At 44.8% G+C, this 26,198-nt stretch overlaps 2 protein-coding genes across 6 annotated transcripts in view; one reads left to right on the top strand and one right to left on the bottom strand.

Moving 5' to 3' along the window:
- Nucleotides 1–2,730, bottom strand: part of PGM2L1 (phosphoglucomutase 2 like 1) — a 29,971-nt gene extending 27,241 nt beyond the window's left edge. For both annotated transcript variants that reach the window (XM_032679357.1, XM_032679358.1), the window contains exon 1: nt 2,419–2,730. In XM_032679357.1, the coding sequence (XP_032535248.1) occupies nt 2,419–2,529 (111 nt within the window). In that variant the 5' untranslated portion in view covers nt 2,530–2,730. The remainder of the gene's footprint in view (nt 1–2,418) is intronic.
- An 8,999-nt stretch (nt 2,731–11,729) lies between these two features.
- Nucleotides 11,730–25,929, top strand: LOC116783373 (OX-2 membrane glycoprotein-like). Of its 4 annotated transcripts, none has more exons than XM_032680891.1 (6): nt 11,730–11,783; nt 14,590–14,671; nt 15,410–15,736; nt 16,361–16,627; nt 18,486–18,596; nt 23,806–25,929. In XM_032680891.1, exons 2-5 carry the CDS (start codon nt 14,614–14,616, stop codon nt 18,590–18,592), a joined length of 759 nt encoding a protein of 252 aa, XP_032536782.1. In that variant the 5' UTR covers nt 11,730–11,783; nt 14,590–14,613; the 3' UTR covers nt 18,593–18,596; nt 23,806–25,929. The 4 variants fall into 4 exon arrangements, with proteins under 4 accessions (XP_032536782.1, XP_032536780.1, XP_032536783.1 ...); XM_032680889.1 differs by lacking the exon at nt 11,730–11,783 and adding an exon at nt 12,652–12,907; XM_032680890.1 differs by lacking the exon at nt 11,730–11,783 and adding an exon at nt 13,153–13,318.
- The last annotated feature ends 269 nt before the right edge of the window (nt 25,930–26,198 follow it).

Genomic DNA, 26,198 nt, shown 5'->3' with positions numbered 1-26,198 from the left:
CAAAACCAACCAAGCCATCTTATGAGCAAGGAATGAGCTCTCCCAGCTACACCTGAGACAATGACACCAAGTCCATGAAACAAAATAAAGTAAAATTGAGCAAAATGAGTCCAATAATATGAGTGCAGTGAACAGGACCTGCACAAACAGCTGCTGGAGGGCTAATTCCAGTTTTTCCCCCCAGGGGATGTTCTAATGGTGCTTTTGTAACAGCCTAAGCATCCCCTTCTCCCAGGCACATCCACCGCCATCCAGGAGCAGCCTGGGAACAAAGACCACAATCCAGACTCCTTTAGGAGACTGCAAAGTACAACAGGACAATTGGGAAGTGGATGAAGAGGAATTAAAGGCACGAAAAGTAGAACAACGACCGATTGTTCACACAGTTTACCAAAGAGAACCGAACAAAAGGCGGGTGGCTTTGTGCCTCCAAGACAAAAAGCAAAAACACAGCAATTAAGGAGAGGGAATGGGAAAGCAGGGAGAATGCCAGGAGCATTAATGGAGATGCAGGATGCTGGTGAGAAGGGGAGGAAAGCAGAGAGATCACACGGTCAGGTTTCCCCCACCCACCCATGCCCCAGCCCACCACCAGCACATCCAAACCACAGAGGACGACGAGCACGGCTCTGGCAATTAATTACAGCGAGCAATTTTCAATTAAGTCACAGGACAAAAGCCTCCCACAGCTGGGAATGTGGTGCATAGATTTTCCCTTGATCAGAGGCAGCAAAAAAATCTCCAAGGCTCAGGAAGCTGGGGGTGAGAAGGGAGGTTGGCACAGGCAGCTCCTGTAAAGTTGGATAAGCAATAAAATCTCCAAGGCCTCATTTCCCATGAAATACGAGGCCACTGGACCAATAACCCTCCTCATGCTCTATTTCCTGGTTTCTCTTTGCCTTCCCATCCCAAAACACCTTCACCTGGTTTGTTTACAGCCCCTCCAGGGGATTTTGAGTTGTCAAATTTCCCAGCAACTCTCTTGGAAACCTTTAAGTAGTTCCAATTCCCCAAGTTCCTTATAGGAAATTTAAGGATTACCACCTAAGGAAGCAGGGCAAACAGGTGAAGTTAAACGGACTCTGCAGTTTGTATTTTATTGCTTATTTATGGCCTTAGAAAGAGCTCTAGAAACGATATTCCACTATTCCCGGTTTTAATCAAAATATTTTTCCCCATTGTAAGTTCTACTTTATAGGAAAAGCACACAATAATCAGTTAGAAAACCCAAACAACAAAAATCTTGCAAAACACTAACCAGAAATAATCTAAAAAAAAAATATTTGCTGGAGCTCAATCTGGGTTATCAAGTGTATTATCAGCAGTGCCATTTCCCTTTTCCACTCCTTCCCTGCCACTATTCCCGGCTATTTTCGCAGTAGCAGTTCTGAGAGCAGGAGGTCCAGATGGCAACTGTTAATTCCTGCAAAATTGAAAGGGGAGAGCATATTTCCAAGCAGGAGAGAGCTCATCTGAGAGCCATCAGGTGGGGTGTGCTCTCAGCCCTCCTCCTTTGATCCTGGCAGGATGAAATTAAAGAGGAAATGGTACTAACACACTGGAAATCACTATCACTAAGGAAACAAAATAAAAAAAAATAAAAATCAAGACATAGAAACCTAAAAAGAAAAAAAAAGCCAGGAGATGGAAACCTAAAAAAAAAAAAAAAAAACAAGGAAAAAAATAAGCCAAAAGCCCAAACCACTGGTGTACTGGTAGTTTACCCTCCTCCAAGATGTTTTTTAAAGCACAGGGCATCATGGTTGGACAAACCAGCTGCAAAAACACACCCAAAAATAACCCTTACAACAATGAGATAAACAAAACAACCTCCAACACCACTTTGTTTTCATTGCTTCGGATGGTTTAATCTGAATTAATCAAGCCTGCAGTGCTCTTGAAACACCGTGTTGGAGCTGGAAAAGGGACATGCCAGAATTTGGACCCTCCGTGGCCTGTTTGTTTCCTGGGGAGACGGGGTTAAATTTGGGAAGCTGAGGAAAACGGGCTCAGCGTTTTAAGCCACCCTGGCACCTGGTTTCACCTTGTTCCTTAAGGATGAGCTATCCCTGCGCGGGTACAGCCCCGGGATGGGTGCAGCATCACCCTTCCCGTCTCACAGGTGAGGAATTCCACAGGCATCACAGGTGAGGAATTCCACAGGCATCACAGGTGAGGAATTCCACAGGCATCACAGGTGAGGAATTCCACAGGCATCACAGGTGAGGAATTCCACAGGCAGGATCTGGCCGGATCCAGACGGTATTTTTTTTCCAGCGGCAGGGAGGGAGAAGGGACCAAACCGCGAGCTGGATGGGATGGAGACGGAATTCCTGAAGGCGCATCAGCCCTGCGAGGGTGGGGCAGCCCCCGGGGGGAGTGCGATGGTTTTTTGGGAGAGTCTCCCCGGTCACCCACCTTGTCCCAGCTCAGCCACTGCCACACCGCCTTGTCCAGCTGCGCGTCCCCGGTGCTGCGGGCCACCAGCACGTTGGAGTTCACGTCCCCGGGGGCTCCGCAGTCGCCCATGGTCGAGAAGGACGAAGAAGAGGAAGGAGCCTCTTCTTCACTTCGCCACGCCCGTGGCAGCACCGCGCATCGCCTGAGAGGCGAGAAAGCACAAGGAGAGGGAGAAGATGAGCGCTGGAGGGTATCTACTGGGCTGGTTTTTATGCGAGATTAACGGGGAGCGACCGCCCCCTCCGCCCTCCTCCTCCTCTTCCTCCTCCTCCGGCCCCGCCCCCGAGGCACCGCCCGCACACGCCCCTCCCCGCGCGGGGCGTCATGGGAAGTGTAGTTCGAGCGCGGCGGGGAGCCGCGGATGGGGAGGGAGTGGTGGGTGAGAAGAAACTACAACTCCCATCGGCCCTCGCGCCGCGCGGCGCCTCAGGGAGAAGGGAAGGGCGGGCAGGGCTGAGGGACTCGGGTTCGAGTCCCGCCTCCTGCCTGATGTGGAAAACAGCGGACCGTGTGTCCGTCGGTGACCCGCTGAACAGGCACTGCCCGAGGCCTCGGTGATGGATCCGAGGCAAAGCTAAAACCCTCCTGGTTACGCCCCTCGGGCTACCCAGAGCATCATCTGTTCCCTCTGAGAGGATAATGGACATGGTGCTGCCCCGCAGGATGAGCTCCTTCCTCAGAAACGTTTTCAGATGGGCTTCAAGAACAATTCCATTGCCATTAGAAAGAGAGTCATAGTCTGCAGCTCCCCTCCCTTGGCTGCATCGGCTCTAATTGAATTGCCTGGCCCTGAGCAGCAGGGGCGTGGTGACGGTATCCTGCTGAGCATCCTCATCCCAGATAGCATCCCCATCCCACAGAGCATCCTCACCCAGCCTCACATTCTCACAGCAGTTGCCATAGTGACAGCAGGCACTGCAGAGGGACAGAATCCTGGAATCAGAGAATGCTTTAGGCTGTAAGGGAACTTAAAGCTCATCCAGTTCCAGGCCCTTGCCATGGACAGGGACACCTTCCACTGTCCCATGGTGCTCCAAGCTCCGTCTAACCTGGCCTTGGACACTTCCAGGGATGGGGCAGCCAAAGCTTCTCTGGGAATTCCATTCTAGGCCCTCACCACCCTCACAAGGAACAATTTCTTCCCACTATTCCATCTAACCCTGCCCTCTGTCAGTTTGAAGCCATTCCACTTGTCCCGTCCCTCCATCCCTTGTCCCCAGTCCCTCTCCAGCTCTCCTGGAGCCCCTTTAGGCACTGGAAGGGGCTGTCAGCTCTCCCTGGAGCCTTCTCTTCTCCAGGTGAACACCCCCAGCTCTCCCAGCCTGGCTCCAGAGCAGAGGACTCCAGCCCTCGGAGCGTCTCTGTGGCCTCTTCTGAACTTGCTCCAAAGGTCCTTCCTGTGCTAGATCCCAGAGCTGGAGGCAGCACTCCAGAGGGATTTGAAGCTTTGAGAAGATGGGCAGGGGGCTGTTGGACTGCAGCCCAGGAAGTGTTTTGGGGTACTCAAAGCATAGCAAAGTGCTGAAAACTGTAAATATAGAAGGGAATGATCCATCACAGTTTAGAAAGCTCAATATGATATCTCTCCTTTTCAAAGGTCTCAGGTCTGTGCCCTGAAGGGAACTCTCTCCTATCTGCACCCACAAACAAACCCTCCAGTCCAGAGGTCTGGCTGGGTGTGGGGGGGGGATAAATCTTTTGATTGGTCTATTACAGTAAATTACTGATAGAAGTCAATAGAATACAAAGATAAGAAGAAGGAAGTAGGTCACCATAAGCCAGGACTTTCTTTTATGTCCTCTCGTATCCCTGTTTCTGGTGCAGAGAAGAAGAGTCTGGACACTGATAGAGTGAGGAAATCAGGTGTAATAATTCCTTCTTGTACATCTGGTGGCATCTGCAGCAGCACTGATGCCATTCTGAGCCCAGCAGTCCCATGAAATCCACATCCCTGGCATGTTTCTCCAGATCTCAGTGCTTTCCATGCCTTTGCTGCTCTTTTCTCCTTCTCCATGTTTTATCTTCAAGGAGAGAAAGCCAGAACCAGGATAACAGGAGATCCAGCCTGTAAAACCTTAGTTTCCCCCCAAAAATGGGATAATGACTGTGTTAAGTACCTGTCCAAAGAGCATTTCCTACAAAAAGTTTGGAAAGGCCATAAGAGATGTTGTTAAAATAAAACTTCATCCTTCAAATCCTTCAATTCTTGCCTTTTTTTTATTATTTTCTCACAATGAAAGATTTAAAATATCCTGAATGATGGAGTGGTTTTGCCATCTGAGCATCTTTCTGTCCATGAAACCTTGAACTTCACGGAGAGGTTTCACTCCGGACACTCACCCCACGTTATCACTGCTCAGCTACAGAGCCATGATTAAAAGCAGGATTTTCCCTTTGGATATCCAGATGGGAGAATCATCCTTCCCTCAGATGCCAATGCTCCTCCTTGATTATTTCCCTGGAGAACAGGCAAAGCAGTCTCACAGAGGATAAAAGTCCTTAACGGTTGCTTCTTTACCAGGAATAACCACAGTGTGAAGGGTTGGAAACTTCTTGAGATGTCACTATGTTGGGAAGTGATGATGTTAGCTTCCAAACATTTCCCTGTGAGGAGGCTTTGGATAGCTATCTCTGAAGCAACGCTGATTCCAGGCAGCCTGAGCACCTCCAGAGCAGGGCAATCATGTAAAAAGATTATGTTGATACGGCTCGGATTGTGCTGATGGAGATTTGCTGTGTTGACCCGGAGGAAACACTGCCCTCTGGCAGTGGGAAGCCATTCCCCTTGTCCTGGCACTCCAGGCCCTTGTAATTAGTCTCTCTCCGTCTTTATTGCAGGCTCCCTGCAGGTCCTGGAAGGTAAAATTAGGTCTCCCCAAAGCTACCTCTTCTCCAGGCTGAACAACCCCAATCTCTCAGCCTTTCCTCCCAGCAGAGCTGCTCCATCCCTCTGATCCTCTTGGTGCCTCCCCTGGACTCTTTCCAGCAGCTCCATGTCCTTGCTGTGCTGTTCCCCAGGGCTGGAGGCAGCTCTGCAAGGGGGTCTCACCTGAGGGGGCAGAGGGGCAGAATGCCCCCTCCCCTGCTGCCCACGCTGTGGGATCAGCCCAGAAGAAGGGCTAAGCCACACGTCAGAATTAAAAACATCTGTCCCATCCTCAGAGATCTGGTTTCACAGACAAATCCTCGCCCACAACAAACCAGATCAGCTCCATGATCACGGAGCTGCTGCAGAACCCAGGCAGGGCAGCGTTTCCATGGCAACTTTACCACATACAATTTATCGCCTACAAACAGCCCAGGGCTCCCATGATATTCCAGGTTGCTTTTCTGCTCCCGGTTGCTTCAGTGAGCCAGGGTTATCCAGGATGAAACCAGAGCATCCTTCCAGCCTGTGGCCGAGCCTCCCGGCAGGCTCCGTGCACACCCTGCAGCACATCTCTTGTTTTACTCTTCATGTCTCCTGAACACCCTGTTTGTTCTCCAGGGCCTCTTGGGTTGCCTAGTAATGACACAGCAACTCTCACTCTTTCCCTTCCCTCACAGAGCCCTGGATTGCCAGGAATGCCCCAGGCAGGGAGCAAGGACATCCCTCCAGCTGACAGTGCTGTCACCACAGGGGAGGGGACGGTGTCTTTTTGGGCTGGAATGGTGTTTTTTAATCAGCTCTGGAGTCACAGCAGGCGAAGGACTTTGTCCTGAAGGCAGAGCATGAAGACAGGGAACAGGCTGGCAGGTGGGAAGGATGCAGCAGGGACCACTGGAATTTGGAAATGGCTTCTGAAATTCTGCAGCTGCCCTTGGCAGATTTGGGAAGGCCTGATCCTGCACCCTCTGGCACTGGCAATGATCTACTTGGCTTTCTCAGAAGCACAACACCCAAAATACTCCTGCTTTTAAAGCAGTTTGTAATGTGCAGCTCAGAGTCACCGGAGAAACCTCTGCTCTCATCCCAAAGGAAAGGCAGGAACATCTTTCCTCACAATTCCCACAGTCTCAGCCCTCTGATTCATGGGTTCCACCACAACCAGCAAATGCAGATGGTGGAATCTTTCCTAAGCTTGGAGCCGAAACCACACCACAATTCCAATTGTGCCCATGAGCACTCATCCAAGGCAACACCCCCCAGCCAGCAAGCAGAGAGGAGCTCGGGTTTATCACGTCTTCCCACCCTAATCCCTTTGGAGCAGGCACTGATCCAGCTTGCCACATCCTCCTCGGAGCACAAGCTCCTTCCTGTTTGCTCTGGACTTTTCACCCCAGTTCATCCCAGAGTTGTGTGGAACAGAGAAATTTTGTACTGGAAAGGTCTGAATGCTGCATTTTTCCCTTTTTTTTTTTTTTTTTTTTTTGTAAAAAGCTTGTAAAATGACTTCTGTGGGTTAGGCAGGAGCAGGAGCTGTGCCCAGCATCACTGGCTGAAGAGCTGTGAGGCAGCAAACATCATTCCTGCCTCAGGGAAGGAGGGGTTTGTGCTGAGCATCCTCTGGAGAAGAGCAGTGGGGATCCAGTGCTCCTTCTGCTGCCACAGGGATGCATCCATCCAGCCTTGCAGAGGGGGCAAACCTCAGACTGACAGAAAATTGAGAGGGGCAAAATAAACACTTTTCATGCCTGAACATAATTGATTTGGTTTCTCACATCTTTATCTAAAGCATCTGATAGTAGCCTAGGGTGAGGGAGGTGACTCAGAAAACAGAGGAAAAGAGCCATGGAGGACTTCGAGGAACTGACCCTGTGTGGCAATTCCTGCAGAGCTTCCAAACGGGTCAGGTTCTTTGATTTAAGGCACTTCTGTTTCTCTTGTACCTGCTGCAACGTTCAAGATCCTTGTCTGCCATCCCTCTGCTGCAGTGCAGGGATGCTGGTCCAGCACTTCCCTGCCCTGCCGTGGCCTGGCAGTGCTTTTCTTTGGCCTCCCTGGTTTTTATTCTTAATGTTTCCTAGACTCACAGAAACTCTGAGGTTGGAAAAGCCCTCTGAGATCATCAAGTCCAAGCATTCCCATGCACTGCCATGCCCACTCGAATTCATGTCCCCAAGTGCCACATCCACATGGCTGTTAAATCCTCTAGGGAGGAGGACTCCCAGCCTGTTCCAGGGCTGGACAGCCCTTTCCATGAAGAAATTTTCCTTCACATCCAACTTGAACCTCCCCTGGCACAACTTGAGGTCGTTCCCTCTCCTCCTGTCCCTTGTTCCCTGGGAGCAGAGCCTGACCCACCCCCCCCCGGCTCCCCCCTCCTGTCAGGGAGTTGCAGAGAGCAAGAAGATCCTCCTTGAGCCTCCTTTTCTCCAGGCTGAGCACCCCCAGTTCCCTCAGCAGCTCCTGGTGCTCCAGCCCCTCCCCTGGATGCGCTCCAGCCCCTCCATGTCCTTCTTGGAGTGAGAGGCCCAAAACTGACCCCAGGATTCCCAAGATTAACTCTCCTCATCATCACCACTCTCTCCCACAGGCTGCAAAGAAACATTCCTGGTGTGAGACTGGCTCAGGACACTTGATGGGAGAGCAGTGTGCTCTTCCCAAGCCAACATCCCGCTCCTCCCCAGCATTCCCACAGGATTCCCACTGAGCACTGACAGCCCTCCTGGAGAAGCAGCTCCCCTTGACCCATAGAACTACACCAAGTTCTCTTTTACTTGTTTGGGGCTGGTTTGTTTATTGGGGTTTTCTTTTGTTTTATTTGTTTGGGGATTTTTTTTCATTTGTTTGGGGTTTTTTGGGATTTTTGGATTTTTGTTATTGTGGGGTTTTTTTTTGTACTTGTCTTTTTTTTTTGTACTTGTTTTTCCTTGTATACCAAGTTAAAACAATAAGTACTTTTAAAAAAAGTTATGTTTTCAAGGGCTGGAGCTGGAAAAGTCCCCTTCCAGCTCTTTGCGTGGTTACACGAGGTGTGACAGAGATGTGCCCCCAATGTATTTGCAAAGGTTCCTCTCACAGCTCGTGTCGAGGTGCACCCTCATCACAGAGCCCTGTCTTTGGTGGCCTCAGAGTTCCCTCTAGTGGGAGAGATCACCAGCGGACGGGAAAACGCATCCAGTGAGCCTTTCATTAACATAGTAACTCAGCAGCGTTGTGTTTTCTCTCTTTGGACTTCCCAACAGTGCTTTGGTGTCCAGCAACCCTACTCCAGGTATCCAGAAATGACAATCACCGCATCCAAAGTCGTTCCAGGATGAGATGATTCTGTGAGCATCTTCCTGCAGCAGACACAGACTGTGGTCTCTGGAAGGGAAGGTGTTGAAAGGCACTGACAGAAGGAACTGGGCACTGAGTGTCAGTGCTTCCTTGCTCCCCTGGAGAAAGAGCTCTTGCAAAGGAGCAGAGAAGGGAATGTGGACATGTTCCCAAGTCTGTTCTCCGCACTGGTGACGGATAAAAGAAGGTGCAGTGCTAGAGGGACCCTTTAGAACTCAATCTTGAGTGATGTTTTAACCAAGAGTTGCTCAGCATTTAGAAGACAACCATTCCTTGCATCCTGAAAATCATGTGCTGATTCAGCTTGCCTTGAAATCCGTCGTGTTGCAGGTTACAAGGAGGTCTTCAACTTGGCATTCCTCAAACAAGAGTTTCCTGAGACTAAATGCTCATTAATATAATTTTTTTTCAGTGAAATTATCTGTGGTTTTTTTCCATGGGATATGTGTGTGATCTTCAAATGTGGCTCTGATTGGAGGCCAACAGTGTATTTGTATAAACACAACAAAAGAAGAGATGAGTGAGTTTAACTATTGTTTTTCAAAGCTAACTTTTTTCGCGGAAATGTAAATCGTAAAGAGAAAATGTGCAGGCAACACCCACTCCTGTTAAGTCCATTTAATACCAAACTTGCTTTTTCAGCAAAGTTTAAATTCAGGTCTCTTCCATTTTACACAGGTCTTCTGGAGGTGGAAAGCCAATCCAAATGCAAAATGTATCCATGCCTTTCCTGACACTGAAAGGGACCCCAGAACTTCTTTGTGCTTGTATCCCTACCCACGTGGATACCTTTCTCTGCTGGAAATGCTCTGCAGGTGGCACTGGAGAAACTGGTAGGATCTCAAACTTCAAAATATTTAACACTTGTTTGTTTTATAGAAGTGAGTTGGAGAGAAAAGATGTGGTTTGCCCATGATCTCATGGTTGAATTGTTGTCAAAATGACCAGGCTGGACCTCCAAGAGCAATTTGAGCATTTATGACTTGGGTTGGGTTTTATTGGAATTTGTGTCACTCTAGCTATCCTTTTTTTCTTTCCCTGTTAATTAATGGCAACTTGGATCAGCTGTTTCATATCCTTTGCCTTAAACCTGCATAGGTTTCACTGGTTAGTGGCCCAAATGGCCCTGTTTAAAAGAGGTCATTAGAGCAGAAATTAAGGGAAGAACAGCAGGATGTGTCCACCGAGAAGGCAGAGGAAAAATAAAATAAAGAATAGGCCTCATTCCTGACAGAAGGAATTTCAGGTTGCCTCTTCCACCAGCATGCAGGGTATATTACAGGTGAAGAAATAAAAGGAGAGGAAGGAGGACCTCTCTAGATTTTAGGACAAGGGGTTACTCTGCTTACTCTCCTTCTCACTGACTTCAAAGGCTTTGTCTCTCCGGAGAGTCTGTGTCACCTTGGCCACCACAGGCACCAGAGAAGGTAATAGTCAAAGAACTTTGTAGAACTTTGATTGCTGAGCTCAGCCAGGTCCCTGTAAAAAGAAACAGTTGCCATGAGAACACAGAATGGGGCAGAAGGGGATTTTTGTGTCTTGTTCTCCTCAATAGAAAAAGATTTTGATTCTTCTGGCACTGCTGCTCTGCCCAGAGCACTTTCCATTTGCCTCTGCCCTGAAGTTGCCTCTGGTCTTCACTTACTACTTCAGTACTGTCCTTTCCCTGCTCAGCTCTAGTTTATTCCCTCTTTCTAAAGAAGCAGCTTTCTTATTTTCTAGACCCTTTTATAATTTTGTTCTTTCTTCTCTAGGCTTCTCCAGCCCATTGAAGAAGTAGCAACATTCATCTAAACTTTTCCACCTCAGTAGATGTGAGTTACTACAAAATAGCACTGAAATTCCCCAAATGCCCTTTTTATTTTTATTGAATAAGAACAGGGAAATGTCCCTGGGACTTCACTTCTTTTGCTGCTTTGATGGCACAGTGCACTTTTGGATAAATTTACTTTAAACTGTACGGTTCTCTGGGGTTCCCTCTGAAACCCCCTCAACTACAGTGAAGGCAGGTGAGCACAGGAGACTTGCTAATGCATTTTTCTCCTTAAAAAGTGTGTGAAGGGTATAGGTACATCAGTCTCAAACAAGGATTGGGTTGCTGGAGACCTGACCTGCTTTAGAAGGAACGAAAAAGGGAAAGCTGGCAGAGTGAAAGTTACGTGACTCAAGACCTACCTCTTGATCCGGGGAGACAGAGGGAAATGTTGAATAAAGGTAGTGATAGTGTTGAAATCTTGCTGGAAAGCCAAGTGGCTCTGGTTTGTTAGTTGGCAGGGAAAGGGCTGCATGCACTAAATCCAGCATAGTGGTGGAGAAGATGTCTCCAAGGACAGCTGTATCCATCGGGAAGAGACACTGCCCCGAGCTCCAGACTCCAGGAATAATTTAGACCTGTTGGGGGCAGCAGGAGCTTTCTGTTTTCACAGGTCATAAGCTACTGAGAGCAGCGGAAGAGGCGAAGTTAACACAGGGTGAGCCCGGGATGGCTTTGGGGAAGGTTCAAACACCACCCTGTTCCTTAGGACAGTTTAGTAGCTGTGCTCCAAATATTCCCACACATCTGTGTCTTAAATGAGAAAGTGTTTCTAGGCTTATATGGGCTCTTGGCCACTACCTGGACATCTTTTGTCAATTAATTTTGGCAGGGGCTTGAAATTGTGCCAGTTCTGATATTCCCATGAGCAATGATGGTTTAAATCAGTAGACCTTCTAAGATAAATATTGCATCTAGTATGAAGAGCATATAAACGTGTGTGTTTGAAAGTATAAACAGTGTGTGTGAAAGCAGCTGGAGAAACAGCAGACACTGGATGTCCTCTATTGACTGCTAAGGATGCTGTTTCTAATCAATCACATTGGGAAATGGGTGGCTTCTGTCAAGCGTGATAAAACTACAACAGAGAAAACTTGTCACTGGAAGATTCTGTAGTGTAACACACAGGAAGATGGCAGAGATTGCCCTGCACCACTCCTGCTGCCCCTTTTCCTCTCCACCCAACAGGAAGGCTGCAGCTAAAGACCACTCCCAATGATAAAAGAGGTTATAGAGATAACTTTTTTTTATCACCCATGAAGAAGAACTTGAAAGATCCAGGCCAGACCCCTTCAGTGCCCACAGCTTGTGAGTATGAAACTGGGTATGAGATCAACTTGCCTAGAGAGTTTGTGTAATAAAATGACCTTCTCTTTCAGTACCTTCTTTCACTGAATTTTTTTCTGCTAATTTCCTACAGCTTAAAATCAGAAAAACCAGGTGGTGTTTATCTGGGATGAGGATTCAGAAGAGAGGTGGAGCCTTGGTGTATTAACAACATTTTGTTGTTGACTATTGCTGAGTTAGTGACCTGCAGTTCTCGTTATTTTTGTGGTAATTAAGAAAGAAATAATTTACCAGGTTTGGCAAAACCTTGGGTGTATTGTTGTGTGACTTCCAGTGAAGCCTTACAATAAACAAGCTCCAGAAAGGGATCTGGTCTGAAAAAAATCCTAAATGCTTTTTGGAACACTAAGAATTTACAGTCCAATATGTGGACGGTGAATGTCACAGCTCTTGGCCATTATTATAAATTATTATCATTTGTTGTCATTATTACATTATATTCTGCTATTAGATTCTGGTTTGAGTGTTTTATGACAGCACAGATGTCTTTAATTAAAATTCATTTTTGGTGTGACTGATGCTACCCTTGAACAGAAACCAGGGGAGGAAGTGCTTTGATCATAAAAGGAATTTCTCTGCTGTACACGGGAGTGAACCCCCAAATTTCCTTTGAAGTTCAGGTTACACTACTGATTTCCAGCAGCAGCGCGATTATCCATCCCGGAGAGCTGCTGGAACCGACTCTGTGCTGCCAGCTGTGGAATACTCAGAGTTTAGAACGTTTCCTGCTGGAAGCAAGCGGTGTTCTTGTTTTTTTTTGTTTTGTTTTTTTTTTTTTTTTTTTTTTTGTTTTGTTTTTTTGTTTTTTTCTTGGTTTTGTTTTTTTTTTTAATCTTCCAAGGCAAACTTTTACTTTGGTTGTTATTCATAACCCTTGAAGGAAAAGGTTACGCTGGATGAGTAAGGAGCTCTACTAGGACGCGTCCCCGCTCCCTTGGGAATACTGCGAGCACAGCACTGGGACGAGGGGCGGAGGACGGGGCTGGGCATTCCTGTCTACCCGGGGCACTGCCTCCATCCTTCTCCCTGCTGCGAGGCACTTGCCCGTGAGCACTCATCCCTCGGGTCGCATTCCCAGCTCCGAGGTGGGTTTGGGGGAGCGGCGGGCACTGGGTGTGCCGGGAGCGGGACTGGAGGGCTGGAGCCTCCGGAGCCCGGTGGCCCCGAGACGGGCCCCGGCCGTTCCCGGAGAGGCTCCCCCGGGGGAGATTCGGCTGCAGAAGCGGCTCCGGGCGATTCCCAGATGCTGGAGAGGTGCCCGCGCCTGCTTTCTCCGTCATTCCTGACCGGGAGGGTGCCCGGCTCCTGCCGCGGCCGCCCTTCTGAGCCTGTGACGCCGAGCAGTTACCGGGGCCGGTTCTCCAGAAGGATAAAAGTTTTTCTTTAAAGTTGAAGGAGTTTCGGAATGAAACTTTCTGAAAGTTTTCAGAAAGGAAGCGGCGGAGGAGCGGTTTGTTCGGCGAGGGGCACAGGAGGTGGCTCGGGAGCCCTCCGAGATGCGGGTCGGGAAGAGAAGGCACAGTGAAGGATTGATTGAAAGATTCGCGCTCTTTAACGCCTTTTTTCCCTTTCTTCTGATGTTTTGTGGGGTTGTTTTTTTCGTTGGTTGTTTTCTTTGGGTTTTTTTTGTTGTTTTGTTTTGTTTTTGTTATTTGTTTGTTTGTGGGTGTTTTTTGTGTATGTGGGGTTTTTTTGGTTGTTTGTGTGGTTTTTTGTTTGTTTGTTTTTGTTGTTTGTTTTTTTGTTGTTTTTTACTGATGATTGGACTTGTAACCCTAGGGACTTTGTTTTGGTGGCCCATATAGCTACACGGTGTATCCTGGTTCCTCGTGGTGTGAAACCTTTTGTCTACCCCATGTGTGCGTGATGGTGCATTAAGGGCTTTAACGGGTCCCAAAGCGGTGACACACAGAAGGCTGGAGTTGAAAACTCTGCTTGCCTGCGGGTGTGACGCGTCTTTCACTGCTTCATAAACACTTTAATTCGGTATTTTCTGCTTGCTATGCTAGCCCTTGATTTCTGCTTGTTTTGGGGAATATCTGTCTGAATTTCTTATTGCTTAAATATCTGGCTACACTCTATTATCTGGCAAATTCTTCACTGGGCTTGTTGCTGATGGATCCTTGTTTCCTGATTTTTACACGTCAGAACTTGATCTCTCTTTGTGCTTGGTAACTAGAGAGTTGTATCAGGGCTGATTTTAGCATAATGTGTTCAGAATTTAAAGGCAGGCTACTGGTTGTCTGTGTAAGCATGATGTGCACTGGGAATTTGTTTTAAATGCTTTCGTTTTCTTCCCGTCGTTCTTTTATTTGTTCATCAGCCTTCCATTCTTAATCAGTATAACACAGAAAATGCTTTTCAGTCGATTCTCTCTTCTGTTTTTTGCATGTTGTGAAAATCTTTAAAAGGTTGAGATTTCCTTATTTCTTGACAGAAGATGCTCCCCAGATGCAAAACCAATGCCTGGTTTTGCAGGCATTGGCAGAAAACCTCAGCAGTGGGTGGAGTGTGTTACAGAGGTATTTTGTGCAAAATAATGTTTCTACTTGGATATAATGCCAGCTTCAGTCAGGTCTGCAATTCAGTTGTGTTGTGGCAATATCAAGTGAGGGAACAGGGCAATGAGACCTGTCAAATCTTGCTGTCTAACCCCAGATTTTTTCTCACACGATAAACCTACTGTTAATTTTTGCACCCTGAGGACACGATATCACCTGAAGATGGTCTGTCATTGAGTCACTCACCTCTCCTTGTCTTCCGTCAGGTGAAGCAGATTTCCTCTTCCAAAATGACTTTCCGATTTCTGGTTTTGTGTCTGGCATGTTCTGGGCTTGGAAAGGCAAAGGGTAAGTTGAATTTCCTGAAATCTGCTTGAAAATTGTTGGGGAACTAGTTTCAGATTCCTGAGGCTTCAACAGTCAGAGTAAGAGATAAAAGTAGCTGCAATCCAGATTGCTGATACTGTTAAATACGTGCTGAGGCAGAGACATGGTGCTGGCAAGTGTGACATAAAACCTCCCAGAGCAGCATTTAGGGATGGCAGCATCCCATAAATATGATGACACTGGACACTACTGTTCATCTGAGTTCAGTTTCTCATCGTGGAACCTTTCCTAAGGAACAAATCTCTGTTTTTCTTTCTCTCCATCTCAAATGTGCTGTGAGCTCTAAAACTATGTGGTCCAGAAACTCTTCTTAAGCCATGTTTACTCCTCTGAGAACGGCTTGGTGTGTACTTCCCTGATGCACTCAAAATCTTCCTCTAGCTCTTAAGAAACAAAAATTGGGTATGTGATGAATGGGAAGGCAGAAGCTGATTTAGTGAAACTGGAGAAGGAAGTCTGCAGGGATGGGTACAGAAATAGGGTAAGTCTTTTTGCATTTAAACAGTTTAGAAGAAAGCCAGAGCCTCAGGCAATGTAAACTGTCAGTGATTTCTAGGAGTACTGAAGAGAAGGACTTTTTGGTGGAGGAATGTAATTGGAGGAGTTGTTGTGTCTGTGGGTAATCCAGGCCTTAGAATCAGCATTAGGCTTCTGAATATGTGTGATATCTGCCCCTTTCCCTATTTTATGTCACTGCAGTGGTTCCACAGGCTGAAGAAATTCAAGTGAGGGTGGGTGACAACGCCCCTCTGAGCTGTGCCCTGACAGAACCCATGGATGTTGTGCAAGTGACGTGGCAAAAGGGCTCTGAAAAATCACTTAAGAATATAGCTACATACAGTAAACTGAAAGGATTGAGGATTCACAAGTCCTATCAAGACCGAATGAATTTCACAAGTCTGGAACTCAACGAGACAAGCATCACTTTTTGGGACGCTACAATGGATGATTCAGGATGTTACCTGTGTCTCTTCAATACTTTTCCCTCAGGCTCCGTCTCTGGACGTACCTGCCTGAGTGTCTTTGGTGAGGTTCCCTGCAGGGATATGTTTCTGGTGGAATAAGAGGTATTTTCTCACCCACAGTATTTCCTGGAGCACATTCAGGAACTGCAGGGATAGGAGCATCCCTTGGTGGAACAGAATATAGAAACAGAGCATTACTGCTGTGAGCAAGACTCTGGGGGTCGTATTCAAGGCTGTTGTGGTGGGTTTGGCTCTTGGTTGTTATTCCTTGAGTAGCAGCTAAAAAGCAAGGAGTGGGATCTTTGTAAGCCCTTGGGCAGTCCCAGATGGAACTTGGGCAAACCAACATTGCCTGTTGCTGTTTCCTCTCAGTGCCAGCAACAACTCCGGTGCTGTGAGCTGTGCCGTATCGGTAGGGAATTATCAGATGGGACCAAGAAATGGTTTTACTGAACAGATTATTTTAATACCTGGATTTCAGATTAAGTGAAATGTTTGGGGCATATAACTTGAGTATAAGGGAAGGAGTTTTGAGTCCTGGAGGGAACCTGACCCAGTGAGCACTTCTTTGGGCTCAGTGTGAGTTCAGTAAGCTTTGCTCTGGTTCGTGATGGTCAGACTGCTGTTACTACCTGTGAGCAGGAGCTCATTGTGGTGATGGATTGTCTTATTTGTGTGTTGGAAGGTCTCAATGCATCTGTCCACTACAACATTTCTGAAGGTCACTTGGTAGCCGTCTGTAGTGCTGTTGGCTTCCCAGAGCCCACCATCACCTGGAACGACTTGTTCGATTCTGCTCCTACACAGGAGGTGGTCAGTCACGCCAGTGGGGTGGTGTCCATCACCAGCACACTGCACGTCCACAACCCCCAGAGGATCAGGGCCCAGGACTTGATCTGCAGAGTGAACAACACAAAGGAAACCAGGGAATTGCCCGTGAGAATTAACGGAGGTGGGTGAACAGTGAAAGCACCTTGTCAGTGTTCTCTTGGCCTCCATGTTTGGGTAGGAATCTGCTGGGAAGACGAGGGGGTCAGATGTGTCTATGTCAAGCAAGAAGAAATACAATCCTACTTGCATTGTTGCTGTCTTTGAGACAGTGACATACTGGAGTCCTATCAAAGAGGAGGGGAAAAAAAGCCAAAATATGGGTTTTAGAGGTACCATGTGTTTTGCAGCAAGTCAAACTACAATTTTCATGCTTGCCTTCATAATTTAACAGCCTAAAAATAAATATAAATATATCACCTGATATCTATCCAGATGAAGTAGAAACTCCATGGGTTGCTTAATGGACCCAGAAGTGGGAGTTCTGAAATTCATAACGAACTACCTCTGAACCAAAAGCTTGGCTTCAACTTACCACATGCTTTGTTGTGTTTTAACCTGTGTATTTTTAATTTAAAGATAGAAGAGAGCCAGAGCCTCAGCCAATGTAAATCAACATAACTTTATTGATTTCTGGGAGAATGCAGCAGAAGGACTTTGCGCTAGGGATGCAGGAAAGAAGGAATAATCATGGTGAGGAAGGAATAGTATTTCCAGGCATACAGGGAGGCAGCCAGTTGAAGATGCTTGTGTTGGGTTTATGCAGACATCTTAAATACATGTAACATCTGAATACCTTGTAGTATTTTTATTTCTTCTTCCAGTATTCTGTTCTGCTGGAAAGACTTTCACCCCAGTTCTGCAGGTGAGAAAGAGAAACATTAAAAGCTGAATTACCATTTTTAGTTCATACAGAAGCATTAACTTGGGATATTTAAAATTCACATGTCTCCAAATCCAGAGCCTTAAAGGGGAGACCACTGATAAATTAGGAAGACAGGAAAAGCAGTACGTAAATGTGAGTTAATTCTGAAATCAGATGCTCAAGAAGTGATTGTTACAGGAATAATAGTACAGAGCAAGATCTGACTTAATGTCTTCACTCTAAAACTTAACTTTCAAATCAGTTCTTAATTCTGAATTATACTAATTGAAAAAGCATGCTAAATGTTTCTCCTGTCTGAATATCAATATTCTTTTGTTTTGGCCTTTTGAAAAGAAAATATGTATCTCAGAAAGCAGGAAACTAAGACTGTTTTTTCTTGCTAGGAGAATGAAAAATCAGCTGACAGCTTGTTATTTTAGCAGTATTATATTTTAGAGGATGATAAATTCCAATGAATGGTTCCACCTAGCTTTGTTAAAAAACAGAATAGTGTTGGCTTGATTCAAATACATTTTAATTTGTAAAGTTTTCCAGGTAATGTCAGTGAACTGGGCCTTTGTATTAACATTTTTGATTAATGGCAGTTAAAGTGGTTAACCAGGGAGGAATTTATGCTTAGGTGTTGGGTAGAGCTATTTGCAGGCCTGTCTTCTCTTCTGAAGGTTAATGCAGCCTTTTGAACAGTGACAATTGTTTAAAGGTAAAAAGAATAACTTCTATTTTACAAATAAAAAGATAAAATTCTGGATGAACAAACAAACTCCTCTGGAAGCTTTAAGACTTATGTGAAGTTGTGCTTATGTGCCCATGCCAAGCACTATATTGGGGATGGGAATGGCAGTTTTCTTGGCCATGGTTGAACATGAGCACATCTTCTCACATTTTCTGCAGACAAGTGGAAGGATTCATAAAAATTTTGCCTTTAGGGATTCATAAATTTACTCTCTGTTTTGAGCAATTGCTGCTTTTATGTATCTTAGCAATGCCTTTCACAGTATCAGAGGAAGCATCCTCATTAATCAGACATCCTCTTGGTTCTCTTTGTTTTCTTTATAAACCATCTTCATTTGATGTGGTTTTTCTTTTGTTTTCACAGAAGAGGGACCCTCACTACTTTGGCTGCTGATTATTGCTGTGATCGTAACTGTTGTCGTAGTTGTGTGTTTGTTGTTCTGGAGGAAGAAAATCTGCAGGAGGTGTTGAAGTGGTGAGTCCCTGATGTGTGGAAACCAGTGGTTTTCCCTCAGGGGAAAAGTTTTCTGCTGGTTACAGCACCATTTTTAAGACAAACAGGGAGATATGGTGAGGTCTGCTCAAATTTGGCATAAGAGTCTGCTTCCTAATGATGAACTAAGGAGAAACTGCAGTCAGTGTAATGCCTTTGCATGTGGAATGACCTGTCATGGATCAATTCAACTGTCTAGTCTTAATTACTAATAACAGAATAAAAAAAAAAATAGAGGAGTGGGGAGGCTTCAGAAATCACAGAAATTTGATGGTCAGTGGTAATTTCACTGGTGTTCAGCTAAATCAAAATGCTGTGTCTGGCTTTAAATTCTACTGATGTATTTAGAAACACCAGCACACATTAGCTCAGTTCCTGAATATTTAGATGCTTGCTTCCTGATGATAATGTGATATAAAGTAATGTTTCCAGAAATATCAGATCTGTCTGTTGTGAACTTAAACCTAGAGTGTCTACTGTTGAGAGGGGTTGATCTAGTAAATCTGCTACTGTAAAAGTCTTCACAGAGAAGAAAGAAATGGACACTTCTCACACCCCAGAAAAGTTCTAGTTGTAAAATATGAGCTTTCCATTGTTCCTATAAACAAGTAGAATTGTTTGGGTAAATTAGCTGAACAGTGTTTACTAGGGGGTATGAGGTTCTGTCAAAGTTTATCAACAAAAGCAGGATTTGAGTGAATTGTTTGTGTTCCTTCCCATTCATCATGGGTTTTGATTAACAAACTCCAGGATGTGACTTCTACAGTGATCTTGGAAGTCCTTCAGTCTCTGTTCTTCTAATGCAGTCTAGTTTTTATCAGCCTTAGTCTGCGTGTTTTCAGTTGTTTTTCAATCTTGAGTTCTGAATGTCATGTGATGACTTGGCTCCTCTTTGCATAAAGGCAGCGTTACTTTACCCAGAGCAACTTTGGCCAGCTGATCCTATCCCTTCATACAGTGACCACCTTAAAGAAATGTGTAGTCCATTTTCCTAACGTACATTTGTTTCCTGAAGTCCTCGTTAATTAGTTTGCTGTAAAACTCAGATGGTAGTGCAGTTTGATCACTCTATCACAATCTGTTTTTTTTTAAATTTTTTTAACGTATTTTTTTATCCCCAGGATGCTCTTTTATGCTTGTTCCTAAGGATTACTTAATATTTATCTTGCATATAATTATAACTGTCATTTTTCTGGGAATCCTTAGAATACCTGTGGAACTACAGCAATTTTTAACACTGTATTTCCAGTGTGTTACTACTCCACAAACACCATATTGTAACGAGGAAATCCCCTAACCCTCCTTGGCTATGGATCCTTGTCTGGTTTTGTGGTGACTTGTTTTTTTTCCCTAATTATCTGTGAAATATGTTTATGATTTTTAAAGTTGTAGTTGATTCCCCCAAGAGGCAGTAACCCCTTGCAGAAAGCCCTTTTCTGGTTTTATCCTCTACTGTGCTCAGACTGGGTTGGAATGAGGGGCAGTGCCCATGGACATACTTTTGGAAGGGCTTCTTATAACCTCGCAACAGAGAGCAAATAGCACTGGCTGGAAAATCCCCCTGTATGTCTGGGACTTTAATACTGCTCTTCATTCTACACTAGATAACAAGCACTGCCTTTGTAGTATTGTCAAGTTGCCCAGAAAGTAGAACAGCAGCTTTTTATCGGAGTGGCTGGGGACACTTCTGTGACAAAGTTCCTTCTGCTCTTGAGAGTATGATTAGTTTTTTCTTTGCTTTTCTATTTGTTATTTCCTTCCTTTTTGTGGTAGATACTTGGGAATTAGGTCAAGAGCTGGGGTTGAAGTTTGATGTCCCACCCCTCAGGCATTTGCCTTGTGTACCTATTACAGAGCATACATATGTTTTGTAGCTCTCCCTGAAAGCATCCCGAGTGAAGTGTCTTCACAATGGTTGGCAAAAAGTCAGTTGTTTGGGAATGAACTGAGTGGCCTTTGTGGCAAGTGCAGAAGGAAAACTCATATCTTCATCTCTGACAAGCAGAGGCAAATTTAGCTGTGCCTCTCACTCCATACAAGTGCAATGAGCTGCAATGAATCAGCAGGCAAAATTTTACCCACCCTCTCTTGGTGCTGCTCTTATAAAAAGTTACGATTTCCTTCCCTGGCTCAACTAACAGAGCTTATTTACACCAATGTAAAGCGGTCACTTAACAAACCAAGAGCCTGGGTCGAAGCAAAATAAAGCTTTATGAGCCTGAATAAATTCCTGTGCCTTACCTGCCCTTCAGGGGCCAGGCCTCAGGCCGTGTGCGCGATGGCGTGGCCCGGCCCTCACTGCCACTGTCCAAGCTCGCTTGGCCCCGGCAGATGAACCTTAGGATTAAAGGGTGGACTCAGCTCAGCGCACACTGTGTCTCACCTAAAAAATCCACTGCGCAGGCTTGAAGGGTAAAGACCTTTCCCAAATCTTTGTTCGCGAAGACTGGCCATGACCTGCCCTTCACATGTCTCAACCTGACTGCTTTCCACAGCATCAGTTGCTTATTTCAAGGCTTGCAGGGCACTATTATTTCAGCCTGGCCAATTAAAAAGCTCTATAGTCACTTTCTCAGGATGTCTGTAGGGGGATAAAATTCCACATATGCTTTTTTCCAGGAGGCTTGTGGTGACCTGCAACAGCCCAGGAAGGGCTATTTCACCAATGCATAGAAAGGCCAGAATGATTTCCTTGGCTTGTTTTGTTTTTAAAGCATTGGTATGTTGATGTCTCTTGGGCAGCTTATGCAGGTTTTGTTTTATGTGGAAAGGTTAATAAATAGTCAAATTGTATGTCTGTGTTTAAAAAAGCTATAGCAACAGGACAGAAAAATATGGGGCTTGTTAATGAATAGATATGATGTGACCCAAGAAAGCTGGAAAAAGAAAACTTGAAGAGTCATAGAAGAAGAGATTAGGTCAGATCAAAGTTTCCATTCTGCAGAAAGTGCCAGCACAGAAATGTTGTGGGATTTTTTTTTTCCTGTTTGGAAATCAAAACCTTCAGGTTTCCCTTCAAGTGGAAATTTTCTGGAATTCAGATGTGAGCAGCATTGTGCCTTTGTCAAAGGTTGAACTTGATGATCTTGGAGGTCTTTTCCAGCCTTAATGATTCTATGTTTGTGTTTGAATACAAGCAACTGCCTGTATTTCAAAGAAATACTGAACTTCAGTGTGCGTCATAGTTTACGAAAGTACTATAAAACAAGTTGAAAATACCTTTTCGTTGCCAGCTGGAGATCACTTGATACCCTGAACAGGAATTTAAGATGCCCTGATTGGGTTTGTTTTGTTCTGAGTTTTGGAAGTTGCTACAAATAGTATAGATTCAGGTTTGTTAAGCGCCAAATAGCAATTTGGCTGATCAGCTGTAATACTGAGGTACCAGAACCCCAAATTTTGGTGGCCAAATACGTCCTGAAAAGCTGGGAAATAAGTCTTCTGCAGGAAATTCCAGTTATTTAGAAAACTTGACAAAAACAAGAGCTTAGAGACACTTTCCATTGCTGTGTTTATAGTAAAAATAGCAAATAATTCTGGAAGAGCCACTATAGCAGTATTGTCTTGTGTTTATTCAGTTTGAGGAAGGCTTTGCTTTTAAGCTTTGGCTTAAAATTATGGCAATTCCTGTTTTATCTTATGACCTGACTTGTTTCTTCAGTGGGTTGCTTTGACATATATCTGCATTTATTATTAGTGAGAGACTTGGTAGTTGAGAACAACATAGCTGCTTGATTTTAGGAGATTTTTCAGAATAATTTTTCCAGAAAAGACGGGCTAAATACCAGACTTTCAGATGATAAACTCAGGACTTATCTCCCTCTTTCATGAGACAGATGGATCTAACTCACCCTGCTCACAGAGGAATGGGTGTCTGGGAGTCATGTCCCAGCTGAGGAGGCTCATTTTAGACTTTCTTGGTTTCCTCTCAAGAGTAGCTTTATCGTAAGTAGGAGATTTATATATTTATCCTATTTTTAATTCCCAGAAAAATGGTAAAAAACACGCAGTGAATATACAACAGCCTCATTGCTTTACCCTTCTTAACACTACACAAAAAAAAAAAGAAAGAACAGAAAACAAACAGAAACCCAGACAAACCCCAACCCAACTCCCTCAAAAACCACAGTGTAAAAATATTGTAGCCAAACAGACCAAAACAGAACTAATGAGGAGAGGAACTAAAAAAAAGCCACCCCTCATTACAAAAATGTCAGCAAAGAGGTAATTCTGCTGTCAGCTGCCCACCAGGTTTCCCACAGACATAAATATTTTGCAACTCAAGTGAAGATGTTTTTGGGTTTTATCTGCTGCTTCCAGACAGCACCTGTTCCCTAGTAAGTCACTTAATTTTCTGTTCAGGATGATAAATAAAATAAATCCTGTTTGTTGCAGACAGGATGAAGGTGGTGGTGTAGGAAACATCCCAGAGGTTGTTATGCCTGTCCGAGGGAGAAGTGTTGAAGTCTATGCTGCTAAAACGCTGTTTCTTTGCAAACAAGGTGGCTCTTACTATGGATGAGCAACACAATTTTCATCCTGTCCATCATATTTGTGATTTGTATATAACCAGAAAATAAAATGCAGCTGAAAGGGAGGAAAAATAGCACTCCTGTGATAAATGAATAGTCACCTCGCTGTTTCAATTCCTCATTTGCTTCCTTGGCAAGAATTATTTATATACTCAATTCCAAAACACTCTGCAAAGTACTTTGGCTGTATGAAGGGTTATTAGACAAGGAGATGGATACCTCTTTCATACTCTTCTACATGAAAAGCAAAGGTGCCATATATTTTGTCCCTGTCTTCAAAGCCATGTGATGGTAGTGTTATAAATTGCATCTCAAACATCAGAAAGACATTCTGAAAAACCAAACTATTTATGTGCTCCATATAAAACCTTACTGGTTTATCCTGGTGTTTTGCCGACCAGGAAAGTTAGTTTGCTTTTCACAGTTTACAAATCCTTTTAGGGTTCTGTGTATTTGTTATTTCTCTGTCTTATCCTGAATTCTGTAGTGTGTGTGACTTCCAGAATTAAAATAAAACAGGGAAAGTCCTACAGTTGTTCACCAAAGGGCAGTTTTGTGACTCTTCCCCACTGTGCTTTTCTCTCCCCACTTGCCTTTGAGGCAGCAACACGATGGCCACAATTCATCCTTTTCACTGTTTTTTTTTCTTTGTTTTCTAGGATCCTTGAGGATTTCCACTCACCTTCCAGATCATCAGAGCCCAGTAACCTGAAGTCAGCATTAGAAATAGTGACTTGACTGGCTGGAAAGAAGCAAAAAAAGGAAAAGAAACATACACTGCCCTATCTAGACACTGAGTTATCACTGAAATGACTAACACAATGTTTTTTGTCCAGTCTGGACCCTTAATCTTAAAGTACGATCAGAGGGACCACTTAGTCCTCTCCTCTGCTGTGCCAAAATCTTCGTTGCTCATGCTACTCATGCTACTGCTGCTGTGAAAAATGTATTTGCCTTCTTCCAGTTGAGATTTGAAAACAGCCATGGATGGAAGCTCTGCAGACTCTCTGGGGACCCTCTTGCAGTGCCTGATTGCTCTTGTAGTAGAGAGGGGCTTAATTTTTGCCAACTTCTGTCTGCAATTTTACTTGCAGCAACTCTGAGTTCATCGCCCTCTTCCTGTGATCTGGTTTTCCTTCTCTTACTCGGCTATTCCAGCTCCTTTTCCTCAGTGAATGTGTCATTGTGCCAAGGACAGTATTGCTTAACTTTCTCCAAAAACACCTTCTGGACTCAAAACCATAGGACTTAAGGCCACAGGAACTCAAACCACACTGAATTTGTCAGAATTACTGTGGAAGAGCAACAGGACTCCAAGGAGGTGACAGGTTAAAGAAAGTAGCAGCCACGGTTGGGAAAGAAGAATTATATGTAATTTATATATATTTATAAATATATAAGTATTGTACTTTATTTGACCTTTCTAATCCTGGGGTGGGGTTTCTTCTTGGTGTGGGGGTTTTTTGTTTCTTTTGGTTCAGTTTGTTTTTGGGGTTTTTGGTGTTTTTTTTTAAAATAAGTGAGGAGGAGTTGGAAACAAAGCCCAGTAGTGTAAGCATTGTCATCTCCATCCCTCCTTTCTTTTTTGCTGTCATTCTCTCTCTGGTTATTTTCCAAAACAACTCTGTTAATACCCAATCCTACTCCTTGCTTTGCTATCAAAAGCCGTAGACTAACTTCCTCAATAGTTCTGGTTGTCACCTTGTGCACTGTTAAAACAGTCTTCACTGCCTCCATCAATTTGTTCTGTGTCTTTTTGAAGCCACATAAATCACCAGAGGCCATTATTCTGTGCTGGGCCTTGTTGTGTGGGGTGTCACCCCCTCAGCTCGCTGGCCTGTGTCCCTGCTGTGGATGGAGTGGTGTCAGCAGGAGGTCTTACAGAACCTGAATTTGCTGATTTGCCCAGATTTTGGTGGCAGATAAAGACATTGCACTATTATGAGCTGGCCCCTAATTCTGCTCCTGCCCCAGGTTGTGTTGGAGCTCCTCTCTCCCCCACCACCCTAAGCTGGTCCTCAGTGCCTGCCCAGGCCTGCTGATCTGGCCATTTCTAGGCTTAAAGTTCCAGTCGCCTGAGCTCCCCTGCGCTTGTTTTAGTTGGGATAGAGTTCATTTTCTGTGCAGAAGGCAGTATGGGGCAACTCTCCTGATTCTCCCAGCCCTCCCAGGGGGCTGTGAAAGCGGCTCTGTGGGGCTTAGTTGCTGCCTGGGGTTGAACTCTGACAGCCCCTGGGCACCTTCACGGGGTGAGGGTTGCCAAAGCCAAGCCTACCTCGGGGTGTACATTTAGTGGCCCATTTTACTGACAGGATAGATGGAAGCACTTTAGGGGGTCCTCTGGTGATTTTTGTTCAGCTGAGGTGTTAAATGTTTAAGGTTTTCCTTCTATCTGAATGTCACTGGCTTGGGATCACTACCAGTACCATCTTTTGGGTTTGATCTGCATTTGTTTGTGCACCTGAAATACTCCATCTCTCCAAGTGTGTTGGACTTCTTAAGTGCCTTTTGTCTTGTGCTTTTTATGTCATATGTTTACCAAGAGTACAGACTGTCAATCTGAAATACCTACAGAAAGGATTTAGGAGATGCAAGACTTAGGACTCAGTGTTAGAACCAGTGTTCTGTTGTTTGCAGAGCAGTGATAAAACTTTGTGTGTGTGTCTCAGTGTATTAGTGAAGATGTGAGGGATGACATTTGCTCTACTATTGTAAGTGCAACGTGGATTATTTATTTATCTACTTTACTTTTTCTAATAAAAAAGTAAATCTTTTCCAGCCAATACATCAACTGGTCCTTTTTTTTTTTTTTTCTTTTACCTACTTGTTTGGGATTCCAGAAATGCATCATTGCAATATGGGCTTTTTTTGTAGAATTGGTTTGCATTTTGCTTCCTTTCTGTACAAAAAGTGGGACTTTGGGGCTTTTTTTAAGGGTGTTTTGGGGTATTTTTTTTGTCTTAAAAAAAAAAAAATTGAACAAAACTTATGAGGAAAATTTACGGAAGCAGCTGAGGTTTATTTCAGATTTGGAAATAACTTCAGTAAATCA

Source organism: Chiroxiphia lanceolata, chromosome 2 (genome assembly GCF_009829145.1).
Source record: "Chiroxiphia lanceolata isolate bChiLan1 chromosome 2, bChiLan1.pri, whole genome shotgun sequence".
In the NCBI taxonomy this organism is placed as follows: Eukaryota; Metazoa; Chordata; class Aves; order Passeriformes; family Pipridae; genus Chiroxiphia; species Chiroxiphia lanceolata.
This window is presented reverse-complemented; position numbering and strand designations above follow the sequence as displayed.